This window comes from Anneissia japonica, unplaced genomic scaffold (assembly GCF_011630105.1).
Source record: "Anneissia japonica isolate Jap-2015-1 unplaced genomic scaffold, ASM1163010v1 scaffold287867_len1003013_cov215, whole genome shotgun sequence".
Taxonomy (NCBI): domain Eukaryota; kingdom Metazoa; phylum Echinodermata; class Crinoidea; order Comatulida; family Comatulidae; genus Anneissia; species Anneissia japonica.
In genome coordinates this window covers 327,978-347,104 of record NW_022684320.1, presented here as the reverse complement: position 1 = coordinate 347,104, position 19,127 = coordinate 327,978, and the positions used below count along the sequence as shown (strand labels likewise).

The 19,127-nt window shown below is 34.5% G+C and overlaps 2 protein-coding genes across 2 annotated transcripts in view; both read left to right on the top strand.

Annotated features, from left to right (window-relative positions):
* LOC117104394 (ras GTPase-activating protein-binding protein 2-like) overlaps positions 1–6,607 on the top strand; it is an 18,816-nt gene extending 12,209 nt beyond the window's left edge. Inside the window, exons 4-10 of the mRNA XM_033245232.1 lie at positions 782–883; positions 1,275–1,452; positions 1,660–1,768; positions 2,566–2,827; positions 3,408–3,606; positions 4,026–4,150; positions 4,658–6,607. Coding sequence (XP_033101123.1) covers positions 782–883; positions 1,275–1,452; positions 1,660–1,768; positions 2,566–2,827; positions 3,408–3,606; positions 4,026–4,150; positions 4,658–4,873 — 1,191 coding nt within the window. The 3' untranslated portion in view covers positions 4,874–6,607. The remainder of the gene's footprint in view (positions 1–781; positions 884–1,274; positions 1,453–1,659; positions 1,769–2,565; positions 2,828–3,407; positions 3,607–4,025; positions 4,151–4,657) is intronic.
* A 229-nt stretch (positions 6,608–6,836) lies between these two features.
* LOC117104390 (protein KRI1 homolog) overlaps positions 6,837–19,127 on the top strand; it is an 18,067-nt gene continuing 5,776 nt past the window's right edge. The window contains exons 1-11 of the mRNA XM_033245218.1: positions 6,837–7,005; positions 9,923–9,996; positions 11,036–11,141; positions 11,386–11,572; positions 12,784–12,865; positions 13,178–13,252; positions 14,030–14,136; positions 14,606–14,732; positions 15,112–15,207; positions 16,165–16,335; positions 17,637–17,715. Coding sequence (XP_033101109.1) covers positions 6,909–7,005; positions 9,923–9,996; positions 11,036–11,141; positions 11,386–11,572; positions 12,784–12,865; positions 13,178–13,252; positions 14,030–14,136; positions 14,606–14,732; positions 15,112–15,207; positions 16,165–16,335; positions 17,637–17,715 — 1,201 coding nt within the window. The 5' untranslated portion in view covers positions 6,837–6,908. The remainder of the gene's footprint in view (positions 7,006–9,922; positions 9,997–11,035; positions 11,142–11,385; positions 11,573–12,783; positions 12,866–13,177; positions 13,253–14,029; positions 14,137–14,605; positions 14,733–15,111; positions 15,208–16,164; positions 16,336–17,636; positions 17,716–19,127) is intronic.

The following is a 19,127-nucleotide window of genomic DNA, read 5'->3' as shown; positions in this document are numbered from 1 at the left end:
GTAATATATCTCATGGCAATTGTATTATGTTACCCATATAAGGAAATGTTTAACAAGCAGCACATATTTTTCTGACATTAATAGCAAGTTGTTTATAATATTGAATTTCTCTTAAATTATATACTATATACCACTAGTTAGAAGAAATATCTTTTCCAAGAATTGATTATTATAAGCTAGTCGCATCATTCGCATTGCAGGGTGGTAGCTATAGAAAGGGGTGGGTTAATAATTGTATGTGAAAGGTCATGAAATTAGCTTAACTGGGTGGAAGTATGCCCCCCCCCCTTATAACTACATCCCTGTCATTGTTGGTCCAAGATACATTATTAAGGAAGAACACTCTACCAGTCCAGTGCCAATATGCACAGTTTAGTATAATGCAAATATTACAAGATTGAGATTTACTACTGTATATGTTGGTCTATGCTGTCAAGGACCAAGCACTTCACATATCACTTGGCTGGCACATACCATTTTAGTTTTATTTAATATTTTTCCAATATTAAAAAAAAGTATTGAATGTTATTGACTATATAATGTGGATTGTTGTAAATGTTTTGTTTAGAACCAAAAATGATTTTCTCTCAGGCTAAGGGAAAAAAAAAACCATGACTACAAAACCTTAAAGGAACAAACTTATACATCTTAATTGCCTGTAAGCTTTTGTTGTTTAACAAATCAATTATTGTGTTGATAAAACTGGTGAAAAACAAAAACTAAAAAATAAATGAAGTATGAATAACAGTATAATGTGGATGGTTTCGTTCTTGATTTTTAGGCCATCCGGGAGAAAATAGAGCAGTTGGATTTTAGGGATTGCCATACCAAGATCAAGCAGGTTGACAGCCATGCTACTGTAGGAGACGGAGTTGTCGTACAGGTACGTTTATTATCATCATCATCATTATTTTTATCGTAATGGTCATCACCATTGTCTTTGTTGTTGTCATTCTTTATATGACTAATCTTCTATTCCAAAAAACAATGTCCTGGTAAATGTGGTGGTATGGAAATTTAAAAAAATTTGTTTTGCTTTCAAATACAATGGCTGACTTTACAGTTTGGCAATTTATAATCACAAGTCTCATACATTTCATTCTTACATAATTTGTAAAAAAGTTATTGATACTCTAAATTTTCTCAAGTATATAACAATTTTAATACAACAAAATATATAATTTCAAATTTTAAACCTATCATGGAACTTATATTTAATGATTTTATGAGAAATTATATTAATATTGACATTGGGAATTATTTATTTTTCACAGGTGAGTGGTGAATTGTCGAACAATGCCAAGCCGATGCGTCGCTTCATGCAGACGTTTGTCCTTGCTCCGCAGACGGCAAAGAACTACTACGTTAGAAACGATATATTCCGTTACCAGGATGAGGTCTTCAACGACTCTGAAGACTCTGAGACGGAGAATGTTGAAGAAGTGCCAGCAAGTAAGTTTACTAATTCTTACCATTTTTTACTCCCAACATTTTCTAATATTAGTTTAATCAAAACTTTAATACTTTTACTAAAACTGTTACTAAGGCCAACTGGGTTTATTAGAACCTTTTTTTTTGTTGCATTGCTTATCATTTGAAATGGTTGTAGTGTTTTTAGAAGAAAAACTAAATGAAATGATTATATACTTTCATGTTCAGTCTCTGAAAATGATGTTGAAGATGTAGCTGTGGCCCAGGCAACTATCCCAGAGCCAGTGCAAGATCCTGCTGTTACTTCTTACTACGAACCACAACCTTCTACAGTCAGGTAAATTGAGATTTACTTTATTTGCGAATTCCTTGCATAGTTTCTCCTACAATTATACCATATTTGCCATCAATTTTTTTTTTTAATCAAATGGTCAAATTAAATGTAGTTATTTTGGAGCTTTGGAATACATTGCCTCTTTTGTAAAAAAAATTTAAAAAATAGATTTGAATATTAGTGCACATGCATTAATTCATTATTTTCATCGTTTTTAGAAAAGGAGTACAAAATATATGCTAGGGAAGCGCTAGTAGTGTAGTGCATGCACTCATTTATGCTTGATTATTGTCAATTCCATATATAATATTTTCAGAAAGGAGTACACACACTATTGTCCCCTTCCCTCTAGCATATGTTTATTATTATTCTTGTGAAAATGAAGGGGAGAATGGATGAACTCAGTGGATGGATGGATGGATGGATTAATCATAACAACAATTTTCACTAAAACTAGTTTGGCTAATTTACTCATGATTAACATTAACAACAATTGTCACTAAAGCTAGGTCAGTTACATTAATCATGATTAACATTAACAACAATTGTCACTAAATCTTGATCAGTTACATTGCTCATGATTAACATTAATAACGATTGTCACTAAAACTAGATCAGTTACATTACTCATGATTAACATTAACAAAAATTGTCACTAAAACAAGTTTGGTTGCATTAATCATAATTAACATTAACACAAATTGTCACTAAAACCAGTTTGTTTGCATTAATCATCAATGCTAACAATTTCTACTAAAACTAGTTTGGTTACGGTAATCATATCAAATGTTTTCCTCTAGTAATGGTATACCTCGCATTGATAGTCCTGAGGTGATGAAACCAACCGAGGATGAGGAAGTGGCCAGCGAGCCATCCAGCTCCGGAGAGCAGCCTCCAATCCCAGACCCAGTCGTTGAGAACCACACTCCCGAACCTGAAGATGAGGACCCTGGGGAGGAGAAGGTACTGAAACCTGTCTCATGGGCTGAGCGAGCTCGGGGTGGTGCGCCTCCTGTCCATAATATTGCAGTCGTTAACACAGTGCCTGGGAAATACACTTCGGTAAATAAACTCATAATAATAATATATTTGTGACTGTAATCCTCATCTGGTGATTGGTGTTTTTCTTTGCCTTATTTTTATCTGTCAGCTCTTGTAGGATTAACGTAAACTATCTTTTTTTTTTTTTTTTTTTTTGTGAGGCTTAGGTGAGGAGTTGCTTCTAGCTGTAAGAAATGTTTCTGTTTTCATTGACAGGGGATGGTGCATCAGCCTTGCCTCCACACATGTATTTAAATTTTTAATCATTACTGAGATTAATTAATGTAATAAATGATTGTATTTTCTAAACTATTAGGTCAATCTGCCATTGCATACCTATTCATCATTATTTCATTGTGCTTATTACTTATTCATGATATGTAATCTATCTGGAATTCTTAATTAGCACTTTATTTTCACTGCATACATGAAAATGGTTGTTTTAGGCATCCTAATATAATAAAACTGAATTTAGGTATACATTACATATTAAAAATAATGTTTTCTGAGAGAGAAGGAATAGTATTTATTAACAATAAAAATGAATGAAGGCACTGATTCAAACAATAAATAACTGAAATCTTTGTTTTTATCTTTGTAGCATACACCACCAGCCCCAGTTAGCGCAAAACAAGAGGTGGCCCAGTCTTCACGCAATGACCCACTGCCCCAACGCGAGGTGCGCTCTAAAGACCGTGGCAGTCGTGGAAATCCTCGACGTTTTCCTGACAACCAACAACTGTTTGTTGGCAACCTCCCTCTTGATGTTGAAGAGGAGGAACTTAAGCAGTTCTTTAGCTGTAAGACATCATTTAAAATACAATTATATGTAATAATATTAATTTAAAATATTCATTAATAGCATCTCTTGGCTTTGTTTTCTTTGTCAAGCATGGCATAACATATCTACACCTACATGTTAATATAACATTCAGTATGTCATATACAAAACTGAGATGTGTATTATCAAAACAGATATGAGCTGACTTGATATAACACTAGGAAAGCTAGTATGAAGGCCTTGTGACAAGCTGATAGTCATGCCTGGAAAAAAATGTTTTTGACTCCGACCATGTAAATTGTCTGATAAAATGCCTCCAATACCAAATGTCCTCCAGGACATTCATGATGACTCCGACTGCCGGTTGCGCAATTTTTCCAGTTCTGTTGATAGTAGGGTATAATATTATAATATTGTTCATTTCTTATTCCTTGTCAGCTTATGGCCAGGTGTTGGAGACCAGGATCAGTAAGAATACCATGGGAAAGATCCCGTACTTTGGCTTTGTAGTTTTTGAGACTACTCAACCAGTGCAGAACCTATTGAAAATGGCCAAGCAACAGGTATGTCATTGTTTCCAAGTATATTTGGAATAAAGAATAGAATAAAGAATAGATTAGAATATAATATAATGGAATATTGTTGAGAGGCTAAACCTGAATATACCTTTTATATTACAATAACATAGTTGATATTAGTTTTTGTGTCTATGCACCCTACAGTGTTGCCACCAGGACCTGCCTGTCGGGGGAGGGGCCCTAAATGGGCTAGATGAGCGAAAGCAACCCTCATTTGGCTGGGATCCGGGGGGGGGGGCGGCGACCGGTGCGAGTCCAGGGGCCAAACCCCCTGAAAGCTACAGCTATTTAATGAATTTTAGTGAATTTTTGTTAGTTATTTGATAGGCATTAAGCTACTGTAATATGACTTCATGTATGTTTTCTAATGTCAAAATTAACTTCCAAAACCCCAAATTTTTGAATAAAACGAGAAACAAAAAGACGTATAGGCCATGATCTTATTAAACTGTATGTACCTCATTTCTGTATTTTTGGAATGTTGAATTTTAGGAGCAAATCTTGTTCCGTGGAACTCACCGGCTTAATGTCGAAGAAAAGAAGCCCAGAGGATCGGATTCACGCCCACGCGGACGTGGCAACGAACCCCGCTTTGGTGGGCCCCCAAGAGGTGGTGCTTCTGGCCGAGGAGGTGGACGTGGAAATTCAAGTGGAGTTGGAAAGGGAGGTGGATCATCCGGTGGACGAGGGTTCAATCCTCAGCGTTAACCAAGTGGATATGGTGCTCGTCAGCCACAATCACAAAGCATGAAAAGCAAAACAAAAAAAAAATAAACAAAATAAAATAAAGACTTTAAATTAAATCTCTGGAAACCCGCATTCATTTTTTTACAGTGAAGAAGAGCGAAACTAATAAAATCGTGGAAGAGGCAGTGTGTGCATTCGCATAGACAAATGGCGGTTGTCACCCGCTTGTAGCAGCTATTTTCCGACATTTCTTGTTATTGTCACATGTTGTGTCGTTTGTTGCCTAGATACTGAGATATCGATTCCTCTATTGATCTCAATCTGGTATTAGACAGAATAGCAGCAGCATGTATGAGAAGTTTTTGGTACTTTTTTGTTGTCCTGTTCCTGACAGTTATGGGTCAAAGGTTAAAGGTTGTTGTCAATTGTGATTCATGTCCGTTGCTACAAAATATCTTGTGTAGAAACTTAGGCATAACCAAGGTTAAATCAGGGAGGTAATGATGTTTTCAGCCCACATCTATGGTACATTATTTTGTTCCAGTGTTTTCTTTACAGATGGAATGAAACAGGTAATAAATAACAGAGACATAATAAGTCTTAGAAATTAAAAACTATCTAACTCCTGGTAATATCATTAGGTTTAATCTATATTTTTGGGGTTTTGAAATGCCTAAGTACAATTCATAATGTGAACTCTGAGGAGGTGGTGATAGTGATGAAATAGACTGTGAATGCATAGTAAATGCTGTAGTTAAAATGTAATGCAAGTTGAAAACTTACTCTTAATATATGAAACTTGTAAAAATATGGAGGAAATCTATGCCTTGTTAATATGCATATGATTAACATTCGTTGGTTAAGACAATTGAGAACCATGTCAAATACGGCTTATGGCTGTCTAATTTTTATACCCTTAATAAGCCATTGTATCTTAAAATAGTTTGATTCTGTGCCTGGGTTGCCTTAGGTTGTTGGTTGTTAATTGTGGCCAGGGAGTTGTTGAATACTTTACAATGAATGAAATAAACATGCATATGATAATGGCCACATGATTTGGCTGGGTTTGTATTGGTAGTTATGTAGAAATCATTCATGCACACTTTGTAGCAAATATATTATCTTTATTATTTGCTGTGGCCATAAATAACATGGAAATAGGATGGAAATATTGAAGCATTGCTAAATCAGATGTTTTATTTATATTTACGGATTCAACCATAAGTACTTTGGACATAAGGCTGTTGCCCTCTGTTAATGTCAATTATAACACCAGTGTGTACTGTACATATAAACAGATAAAAAGGTTGTCATGACGATGCTGTCTCGTTTCTTGAAATTAGTCTCAAGATGAGGCAAGATTGAGTTCAGAAGACTTGTTTCTTTTGAAGATGAAAGATTTCATGTAAATTTGAGCCTGTTTGCCACAGTAGATTATGCTTTAGATATTTTTTGGGGCAATAATTTATATACTGATAAATAATTCCGGTTTATTATTTTATGTTTTTTACCTAGGCAACCATATTTCCACTTAGAAATTGGACCAATGGTGATAGTAAGGTTACTAATATTACCATCGTGGACTCCTCAACTGGGTGGAATTTCTGAAATAATTCATTAAATCTTTTTTTTTTCATTACTGTAACTTGTGATATTTGTACTTTTTTAATCAATAAAATATACCCATGCCAAAGGTTGAGTAGTCCATTACGATGAAATTAAATAAGTTGAGTTGTTTTTTGGTTTTTATATTAATTTTTTTTTAGCAGTTATGATTGCTAATGATTAAAAAACAGAGATCGAAATACAATGTTACTATTTTTGAACAGTTTTACTGAATAATTGAAATGAGTTCAAAATAATGTTACTGTACTGTTTTTTTAATTTGTTTTGAGATAAAATGTTGGCTTTGGTCTGGAAACTAATAGCACAACATGTGCTATTTTCACGATGAGTTTATTAAATCGTAATATACTTTAATACAAGGAAGTTCTTACAATATGCACGTTGGCGTGTGAATATCCATCGTTATTAGCAGACAACACGCGAGTATGTCATGGCCTCGTCGGAAGACGAAGATTTGGAGTTTAGAATTAACAGCGAATTCGCTGAAAAGTATGATTCTTGGAGAAGGAAAGAAGAACTTCAAAAACGTAAAGTAGTTTTATATACTTGTTAATTTGTTGCTAAAACTTCGATGACACGGCTAGCCTAGGCCAGGCCCTTCTTTCTACACTGACTGAGAGGCCGCTAGCTCGCCAGGCAGGTATTTCTAGGCCTAGGCCTAGCTAGGCTACACTACATAGGCATAGACCTATGAAAGCCAGGCCCTAAGCCTAGGCCTAGGTAAGGGATTAATGTGCTAATGAACTTTAGTACTCCATCCTACCCCTAACCTTAACCTCAACGGCGCTAGTGCACTTTTGCACACTACATCCAAAATCAAAAGCTACTAGGCCTAGCTAGGCCTGGCCCCTAGCTAGCCTAGTCCTAGGCCTGAAATATTCATAGACATGCATAAATGGCTTGATATTGTCGATTTACCGTAATATTACACTATTTTAAGCCTCTTGTTATAAGTAAAATCTTGTTCATTCTCACACCCGACGTCCGACTAATTTGCTGGCCATCTTGAATAAATCTAGTGGGAAGGGGGTCCTGACCCTCTTCTTGGGCAAAAGAAAAAATAATAAAAATTCTATACATTTTTCATGACCTGTGCACTTACAGTGGGATTAGAAGTCGAAATAACTACCGGTGCATACATAAATACATAATAGGCCTATTTACTGTAATAAGAATGAAAAAAATATTGAACCATTTTCAAGTCAAGAGAGAAGCAAACCTTGAATTTAGAAGAACTTAAAAGTAATTAAAAGACACTTCAGTCGGGGAAGCTCATTTCCCACCAGCTAGGAATCAAAATTTTCCCCCCGGGTTCTCTTTGGAGATCATAGATTCATGGAAAAAGAATACGATATGCAACTACTCAATTTTCTTTATGTACACACATAGGCTAGGCATATTGACTGTAATAAGAATGAGAAAGTTTACCTGACTGTTTTTAAGAGGGCATAAAACCTTGAATTTTAACTTAAAAGTCATTAAAAGACATTTCAAAAGACACATTCCTATCTAGGAATTTAAATTTTCCTGGGGGACCCCGACCCCCCTCCTTTTTGGTGTTTTTTGAAAATATTTTGACCCCCATCCCCCGAAAATTTCAACCCAGATCCGCCCCTGAATCGTATTAATTACCGTACGGTATATGGGACAATATATACATACAGGCTTAGGTCTAGCAATCGCTTTAAAGCCAAAGAGTACATAGCTAGACATTTTAGGCTCCGCTCTGGATATACAGTAGTAGCCACAGTGTGAAACTGTCTCGTATTTAAGAAGTTCATTCTAGGATCACTGTGCGAAATTAAAACCAAACTGTGTATAGCCGTGCCCAGTGATTATAACTGCCTCGTATTTATGAAGTTCTTCCTATTTCTTATCACTCTGCGCAATTAGAACCAAACTGGGTATAATAGCGCACAGTGTTAAACTGCCTATTTATGAAGTTCTTCCTATTTCTTATCATTGTGTGCGCAATTAGAACCAAAAAGGGTATAGTAGCGCACAGTGTTAAACTGCCTCGTATTTATGAATTTCATCCTATTTCTTATCAGTTGTGCGCAATTTGAACCAAACTGGGTATAGTAGTGCACGGTGTTTAAACTGAGACTCTCTAAACTACCAGTTTTAAGAATTCATTTTGATAGACTCTTTTTCCAGAAGATTTTGAAATTCTGACATGTCTCTGGTAACCAACATTTATTCAAGATGGCAGCGAATTAGTCGGACGTCGGGTGTGAGAATGAACGAGATTTTACTTATAATAGAGGCTTAAAATAGTGTAATGTTACGGTAAATCGACAATATCAAGCCATTTATGCATGTTTACGAATATTTTATAATAAATTATAGTAGCTTTTGATTTTGGATGTAGTGTGCAAAAGTGCACTAGCACCAACCTCAACTCCAGTCTTGCTATCTTAATGTTGAGGTTAGAGTTGGGTGGAGTACTACTAACAAGCCTACTACTGAAGTGCATAGGCTGTCTCAAAATCTCAGAATTGCTAATTGGACATCGCTGGTATTGGTAACTTCAGCACTTTTGTCCAATTTGTTTTGCTGCTTGTGTGCTGATGGAGTTTGACAAGGCAAAATCAAATGGTTATTGGTGTTTTTAAATCAATAATCTTAACAGCGACGTATGAACAAGCTAGGTAATGCATATGTGGCAAAGACAAGCCAAACCAGTCACTCGTCGCAAATCGTGTTTCAGAGAAATTGGCCAAAACATGCTGGAATGTCAAATTTTTAAAAATCTATTTTATTGCATTAAACTAACCTTTATATATCTACACATCATTCTATGCTGTTATTTTCCCCATTTTCAATGTTAAAACAATATTTTATAAGGATTTAAAGATAGTTTCTGCATGAGAAATGCCCGAAATCATAACCTTTGACGGTTAATTTCTCATATATTGTTCTTTAAACAGCTGTGTGCTTAAACGCTAGTAACTTCATAAGGAAATGTCCGATTTGAATGATTTTTTTACCATTTTATAGCTATTATTTTACTCTCTAACACTGTATTAATAACTCAAAATCGATTTTTGCGACGAGTGACTGGTTTGGCTTGTCTTGCCACATATGATTGCCCCAAAAGTGATAAATCCCAACAATATGTCGTACATGCAACAATACCGAGCCTGCCAGTGCCATGTTTCGCTAATAACTTTGCAATAAACAAACGGTTGTAATTAAAATTTTACATATAATCACAATATCACTTTATACAAACCTGCAAAATTTCAAAAGGGTACAACAATTTATTGTAAAGTTACGAACATGCAAACTTTAACTCTATTTTTCTCCAAAAGTAATTATTATGATGTGGATGTTTACATTTAGTACCCACTATATGTCACATGACCAGTAATAGCTGGAGGCACCGATTCGGTGTATTACTATATTATTAATTTGATTTCATATTTTTACAACCTAAAATAGTGAAAGACCGGTATGGAGATGACGGTGCAGATCTTACTTCAAGCTCATCAGAGTCTGAAGATGAAGATGCTGAGGTGAGTGTGGCTACTGTTGTCATAGCAATCTTATTGATAACGTCTCATGGTATAAAGCAAAAAATTATCACTTTGATTTTCAAAGGTGATGAATAAGTTGTAAAAGTATTCTCTTATCAGTTCCTTGGTTGATGTAGTAAGTGATTGACTGATTGATTACAGTACTGTAATTGATAAATTGAATGATGATCATCAGGTAGTCATGATTGAAACATACTGTAGACATTTGCTAACATTTAAATTGATTTTGCAATATATATCGCCAGTGGGTAAGGCAACAGTGTTTTTCAGTTATTAAGAGATGTAAGAACAAGAGCAGAATTACAAACTATGTTATATTCTCTATCCAGAGAGCCAGACTCTTTTAGTAATGATTACACACACAGTATGAAGTAACCAGTACAACACAAGTGCAGTAACTCTTATCTTAACTAGTCTCCCATGCAAGTACATACGATCCATCTCTCACCTCTTCTCATAGAAGGACCATGAGGAGAGGGAGAGAAGGCCCAACCCACTTGACAGCAGCAGTAGCGCTGGCAGCCAAGGTAGAAAGGAAGGATTTATTCCCAGACTAGCATTTATACAGGGATACCATCAGCCAATCAGACTAAGGGACCAATCACTAGGTATTTCAGGGCTGTCCCATTAATTAAACCTCTTGCCTAAAAAGAACTGTTACAACAGAATGGCTAATTTCGTTACAATGTCAATGTCAGTATTTATTTTTATAGCAAGAGTAGAAAAATAGTAATAATAAAGCCGTTAGTTTGATAACTAAACAAGTTACAACTGACACTGACAGTGAAAATTAAAAAAGCAAACACAATAACAATTTGGATGAATTGTAAATATGTAAATATTAATATATTATTTGATGCCATGAATTAAAATACAAAAATGTAATTAATTCCTTGACTCCAGGGAAGAGACTATTGTCAAGTTTGGTACTTGGTTTCTAATATTGCATCTTCAATTGAATTTTAAATTCAATTATTATTTATTAAGTAATTAATTAATTGTTTATTTCTACTAATAGGCCTTAACGCCTCAATTGGAAAAGGATTTTCTGAAGACACTCTCTTTCGTCAAGAGCCACGATCCAAAGATTTACAAGAAAGATGCAACCTTCTACCATTATGAAGGTATTTATTTGACTTTGTGCTCGTTCATTGGTGTTACTGTGTACTGTATGTTTATACATCTGTAATTCAGCAAAAAATGGAATTGTGCAAATATCTTTATTTGAATTTTTCTTTTACTGTTGTACCACAATCAGCATTTCTTAAGCATTTTGTTAGGTATTTTTTTCATTATTTATAATCATTTTTATTGCCATTCTTGTTAGGTATTTAATTTAATACCTGTAATATTATTATAATTTTTTAGACGATGCAGCACAACCACAGAAGAAAAAAGTCAAAAAAGAAAAGCCTATGTATTTAAAAGATTTAGAACGCAAGCTGATAATAGAGAAGACTGGTGAATTGAGTGATGAAGATGAGGAGAATGAAGAGGATAATAGAAGGCCCTGGTCACCTACTTATGTTGAGGAACAGCAGATACTTAAAGACAGGTAAATTCTTGCATTCAAAATTACAATTCCTTACAGTCCAGTCAAAAATCACCTTAACCATTGTATAAGCTCCTACCTCAATGAAACTCAAACCGTCCTTCATATATTGGAAAGATCATATCTTGATGTTGTGTTGTTCAAAAAATGGGATTTAAGGAAAAAAATGCAAGTTTTATAACCATATTTTAGCCGCTAATCACCGTTGATTGATTACCTCGAGAAGTGACGTCACAAGGCTAAAATAACGATACTCCATTTGCGTCTCTACAAAACCTATTAGCTAAACGATACGTTCGCTAATAATTACCAGTATCACAATGACTTTTGATACTGTATAAATACGTAAATATGACAATATATTTTTAATCATACAAATCTCCAAAAATAACCATAAATACTTGTGTCTTGAAAAAATAATAAACATGGCCTTCCATATAAAATAAACTACACCCTCAGTCGGATCAATATTTTTAAAAATTTAAACAAGCGAAGTGTCTGTGGTACCCAAGCAAGGTGAAAGTAAAGTTTGTATGTACCTAGCCTACTACTTGATCTTTCAATTTTATTTTCAATTCAAAATAAAACCAGCCAAACCTATATAAAGAAAAACCATAGTGTATAGCTTATACAAAATTATGTCAATGTTATTGATTGCCTCGATGTTCATAATAACTAAGCGTGACCCACTGGATTATACCTGGGGAATCCCATGTGCATGAACAGAACGAAAATGATGATTGTTTTGCGAGGTGGCAGAAGCATTAGAACAACATGGCCTATCTAAAACTAACTACCGGTGAAGAAATAAGAGTTAACTTGAACATCAAAGGGAAGGGAACATCCTAATTTGTAGGCCTAAGTGGCTAACTAGAGAGTCCACATCTTGGGCTTACCTCGAGCTAGGCCAGCCATTTCCTAAACTTTCTTGACGTAGGTTATTTTTTGCCCAGCAACAACCAATCCAACCAACCACCCATCGCATTTGAAGACCTCCCACTTGTAATGCATGATGTAACAAGTTATTTTTAGCACCAATAGTCTCTGTGAAACATGCCCACTGGGCGGGTTTTTTAGGGACGGCCTGCGGTGTTGTTGATTTTTAGCCACAGCTGTTGAACATGTGAGTCTTCGCGGTGTGAGTTAACGATCGAATCAGCCTCTTGTCCGTGCCTCTTTTTTCTTTTAAGCTTTATATTGAATTGTTTTTACAGCTTTAAAACAGCACTTGAAGACACTGACAATGAGGAGGATGGAATCATACTTAAAAAGAAACACAAATCAATCAAAGACCAGGTAAATCATAATTTATCCTTTATTTTTTCATATTTGTTTATAAAAATCTGATTTCCTTTGTGCCTTATATGTGTAGTCTATATTATAAAAAAACAAAGTATTACTTAATATATGAAATAAAAAAACAAAACTTGTATTATTGAATTTAATGAAAATGTAATGCAACATCCTAAATTATTTGATTATTTAAAAATGATTCCAGCTGAACTTTTGATAATTTTGAATGAATATGTTCAGGTATTGTTCTCCTGAAAATGTCAAAAAAGTCACGAAAATTTTGATTTCACATCAACATTATTATTTTCACAACAGGCAGAGGAAGAAGCTGATTATATTAGTTGGTTAAAAGGTCAGACGGATAGAACAGTGGACCCTATCCAAGAAATGGTATGACTCAAGTTGATATGAAATAATGGCCGTATTCGACTGGTTATTTTTCGTTAAACCCACACCCACCTGTGCAGCAGTAAAATCCTACTTAACGAAGACGACCATTCGAATAGAAAACTTAAAATAAATACTTGACAAACCAAAATGGTTGCATAGTTAACACGATACACGCTGTGTAATCAAGATTGCTTCAGCTTGTGCAAATATGGGTTTTTTTCGTAAAAAAAAAATTTTCATCCAGTTTTTGAATTCTGTTGGGGTACAATTATTTTTTGACTTCATGTGGGTAAATATTGTAATTTTTATTTTAATTTAATCTAAATTATAATAACACAAATGTTGTTTCTAAACTCACCAATCAGCCATGTTTGTTTTGGTCACGTGAATAACTTAACGCTGATTAACGCACTCTGGTTTATGTTAATTTTTGTTGTCAACAAAGTCTATTTACAAACCAGTCGAATGAAAATAATACTCAACGAAAATTCGTAGTCAACAAAATGAACCTGTCGAATACAGCCAATGTTTATTCCTTTTTTTCAAATAACCCTCCATTAGAATATTGTTACTGAAGTCCCACAAACAGGGACTAGTTTAGAGCTATGTTTAGCACACTCACGGGAATTTTTATTACAGGTCTTCACTTGATTTGTAGAAAAACTAAACTGAATAGTAACTGTCAGATCAGACTTTAGATAAACAAAATTATTAGTAATAGTTTGAATATAGTTACAACAATATTCCAAAATGACGTTTTTGTTTTCTTTTTGTTAGAGTGCACTGAAGCAGTACTGGAACGATCCAAATTTAGATGAAGGTGAACAATTCCTACGAGATTACATTCTCAATAAAGGCTACGTAGATAAAGACACTGAAGACAAGTAAGTTTTAACCACTGAATGCCTAATAATAACAAAAAGATAGCAAGAAATAAAATACAGTTATATATATGTATTAAAAACTATACATTTGCTTTTCTTGATGATACAACATTATGCAGTACATCATTGTTGAATTGATTTGTAGTTGAATATTTGGTAAAGAGTATTTGCTAAAGCAATGGTGTGGTACATACACCTCAAAAAGTCCTAGAAGTCCTAGGCATTATGCGGTATATAAATGTAATATTATTTTGGTTGGTGGTGGGGGGTTGTCCATACTGGTTGCTTTGATTACTTTGGTATTCCTCTAGATCATATCAGTAAAGATGTAAAATGTAAGAATGTTTATGATTGAGCACACATAAATGTTATCAAACTCAGCTTTTCTGCTTTATCCCTTCTTGTTCTTTTCTTCAATTTAGTGTGTTAATTTATTTAATTCTGTGTGATTTGTTTGGTAAAATCTTAGTTTGCCCAGCTTCCATGAGATTGCTGAGGATGAAGTGGAGTTCTCAGAGGAGGAGAGATTACTTGAGGAGCAAGATGATTTTGAGCGAAAGTACAATTTTAGATTTGAGGAACCAGATTCTGACTTTGTAAGTTGCTGTTTTTCCTTTTTTATATTTATTATCTAATATGAAATAATTTATAATAGTTATTTTCTGTTCATTATACCTCTAATATCTTAAATTACTATTCAAATATTCATTGCTGCATATTTTATTTGCTAAATTGAGTTAAATGCAAGATTTAATATTTTCATTTGAAATAAAAACTGGCTTTGTTTTTCTCTGAATTAAAAAATTACATAGTAAATGCAGTTAGTTGGTTTCGCTATTTTTATACTGTACTATATATTTATATTGATTAGAATAAAAATGAATTGAATTGAATTGGTTAAGACTGTTGTTATCCCATGTAAGTATGGAGATATTTTTTGTTCTGGTTAACTGTTGATTCTGCTTTAAAATACAGATCAAACGTTACCCAAGAACAGTAGGGGAATCAGTGAGAAGAAAAGATAAAAAGAGAGCAGATAAGAGACAGGAAATCAAGACAAGAAAAGAAGAGGTTTGTGTTACAATGGTTCTCAGTAAAGTCATGGAACATAGGCCAAGGAATGCCACTACCGATATTAAGTGCTGTCTTGTTTAGAGTTTTAAGAAAAGACAAACCTATATACAAACATATGCTGCAATACTTTCGTTGATCGATAAATGGACCAATAGAGGGATTTGGCGATGGGCGTCACATGACCTAACTTGGGTGTTGGATGTAAACGATGGTCTGGTAAGCGGAGATTGCTATGGTGGCTGTGTCATGTTATTGCTGTAAAGATCATCATAATTTCTGTATTTGTTCTTTTGAACGTAATGCAAGTTATTTTAAGTCGATTTTTGAAGTCTCTAAATTCACCACACAAATTTTGTGTGACTTGTCATCCAAGGAAATTTGAGATTCTTTGACAGATGTTAGCCCCTGAATATCTACGGCCTGTTTAGGTAGGCACGAGAGTCTTTGACCCGCGGACTACGCTACTATTTTTAGGCTAGCTAAGGTTTACGAAGGACCACATAAATTTCAAAGCATACAATACGAGAACGCTAGAATAAGTAAATAAACACTATTTTGAAAAATCGTGCCTTTTCTTCCCATTTATTTCTCACGTTAACAATGGGTGGTTGTTTTTGAAACCATAACATTACCTTTTCCTATACATTCCCACTGATTGTACTGTAATGTTTTCCATGGTACGCCCACCGTAGGTCACGTGACTGGCTGTAAACAAACATCGCCGAATCCCTCTATTGATCGTTATATCATTTAGGCTACTTATTTTAACATTGTATTTGTATGATGTGATGTTAGTGTAAGTGATTGTTTCAATAAGTATATTTTTATTTTTAATCCTTAAACAAACAACCGGAATTTCACTTTGTATATTTTACTGCATTTGACAATAAAGATTGTATTGAATTGAATAGGTGTAGTTTAAAAATAGATTTATATTTTTTTCAACATTAACAGAAAAAACAAAAAATGAAAGAAGACTTGAAACAACTGAAGAACTTAAAGAAGAAGGAGATTATAGATAGACTTGAGAAGCTGAAGCAAGTGACAGGAAAATTACCTGTTGATTTTGAAAACGAGGATTTGGAAGGGGATTTTGATCCTGATGAACATGATAAACTGATGCAGGTGAGTGCATATTTGACTAATACTGTTTACTAATTTCTTGCCAAAAGACCGCCGATTATAATGTTTATATAGTTATATTGGAGTGGAGTTGAATAGCTCAGTGGTTAAGATGCTTGCCTTCTGATCCCAGGGTCCTGGGTTCAATTCCTGTCACAGCAGGACTTTTTCTCACGACCAAAACAACTTCACGCCCTAAGCCTCATAAAGGGACTTAGTTTATAAAGCATCATTCTCATCCTGTAAGTGGCGAGTGTACTTGCTGTTGGATGTGAAGGAAATAAAAAAAAAAAAAAAAAAAAAAATTTTAATCAGTCTATTAAAGATAAAAATAAAATCTGTATATCATTAACCGCTTACAAGCTTTTTGTGTCAGTTCTACACCATATCAAAAATTATTTTTCCTCTGGAGCCTTTAAGCCAGAGACTTTAATCCTCTACCTACTTTAAGCCCAGTAGGTAGAAGATAATCCATATGTATGACCACTGTGTTATTAATGAATGCTAATTATTCTAATTTTACACCAGTACTTGGTGGATTGGTTGTATACATAAATAGGCATGATGATATCTGATAAGCCTCTACACACTTGTCATTGTTATCAGAAGTAAATGTATTTGTTGCTGATTAAAAACCAAAGAGCCTGTACTTGTAAATTTCTGATATTTCTATATACCGTAAATGCTTGAATAACCACCGCTCTCGTATATGTGCTGCACCAAACCTGATTTTGCTACTAAGCACTGTTCTCGAATAAGCATCTGTGTGTAATGAAACACTTTGAGAAACAGGGTTTTAAATACAAGGTATACAGTGTTAGAATGAATAACATAATGAAGACACAAGTATTCTTTATAAACATTTATTTATGATGACGTAGGACCTATGATAGGCCTACCGAACTACGGAAATATGTGAGATAGGTAACATAGGAACAGGCATGGAAAGTGCCACACCAATATATTTATAAGTGCTGCTCTTGAATAAGAGCAGCTCTCAAATAGGCTGAAGCCTCTAAAAATATTGTAACTGCTGCGGCGCTTATTTGAGCATTTATGGTACTTTATATTTTTAATTTATTGTTCTATTTTTATGGTCATTTTATATTGCTACTTTTTAAAATGTTTCTATTTTAACTTGTAATTTACATGCAATTTGCCCTCCAGGCCACAGTATTTGGAATTTTTAAATAAAATTGAATTTAATTAAATTATTAGGGTTAACACTTCTATTGGCATAATAAGTGTGTTTCATACTCAAAATGGTGACCATTATACATTTTTGTACTTGATTTTTATTGTAGAGAATATTTGATGATGGATATGAAGAATGCTGTGAAGATGAAACCAAACCTGAATTCAATGATGAAGAATTAGATTTGGGTGAGTTTATTTTGCATTTATAATATATTAAGCTATTTATTTTGTTTTTGTGTTATAAGTACCTGACCTGATGTTATCAATTCTAATGATAAGCAACCACAATATTTACAATGTTTATTTGGTGTGGTTTACAAATAAGCCTTGAAATACTCGCACTAGGCCTGAAATATAGTATGTACTACTTGACAGCCTGTTGCCAATGCAAGCTATGATACCTACAGTAAAGCCTTGTTCGCACTGGATTTAAAAAATGGTAAATTTAACCAGGGTAACTTTAACCAAAGTCATGGGTACATTTCACCATTGTTCGCACTTGGATTATTCACGCTGTTAGTTTTACCATAGTTTTACCAAGATTTAACCTTGTGTATAATAAATATTATTGAGGGCGCTAGTTTGTGACTTCAACTTCCGGTTTTGTTCGAGCGGTGTCAACATGGAAAAAGATTTAACCATGTTGCACGTTCGGATTGGACTTCTTGACCAGCGTGGTTAGTTTAACCGAGACCGTGGTAAGTTTTACTGGGCAGACTGAGGTCGGTAAAATTAACCATTCGGCTTGGTTAATTTAACCCTGAGGGAATTGTAACCGACGTTCGGATTGGATTTTTTTTGGTCAATTTAGCCAGTGACTCGGTTAATTTGACCAAATTAAGTCCAGTGCGATAGGGGCTTAAGCATGGCTGGCCGAGAATTTTCAGCATGTGGGTCAAAATCCTGACCGCAAAGCTCAGTTCCTGAAAGAAAATTCTCTGCCAAACCACCTTATATTAACAGACATTAATAATACCTATATTCTTTTGCATAGACCTTTATATTGGCTGAATTTTTGTGGTAATAAGTATTTATTTTGATATGAGTTTCACTGGAAGTTAATAACTGATCCTTTCAATGAGGTATTTAATAAGTTGATGGATTTTTTGAGAAAATATGAAATAAACTCCAAAACAAAGTGATACAAGCCATTCTAATTCCATATCCTAAACTTTATTTGTTCGTTTTCAGGATAGAAGATGAACTATTAAAATTTAATGAGAGAGTGTAATGCATACCGTACTCGAGCGAATAAGCGCCCGAGCGCTTTTTTTGCACTTTTTGAGGGGCGCTTATTCAAACGGGGTGCTTATTCGAACGGGGCGCTTATAAAAACAGAGTGAAAATTGAGGGGACGCTTATGGAAATAGATGAAAATCGAGGGGTTCTTATGAGAACTTATTAAATCCAAGAGGCACATTTTGAATGAAAAACGGGTCCTACTAAATACCACACGGGACCACTCGCGACCACACGGAACCACTCGCGACCACTCGGGACCAATCGCGACCACACGGGTACAAAAATGATAAAAATATTACCACACGAGAGTAGAAAACTACTTAATAATCAATAGAAACCAACTTTTAGTACGGTAA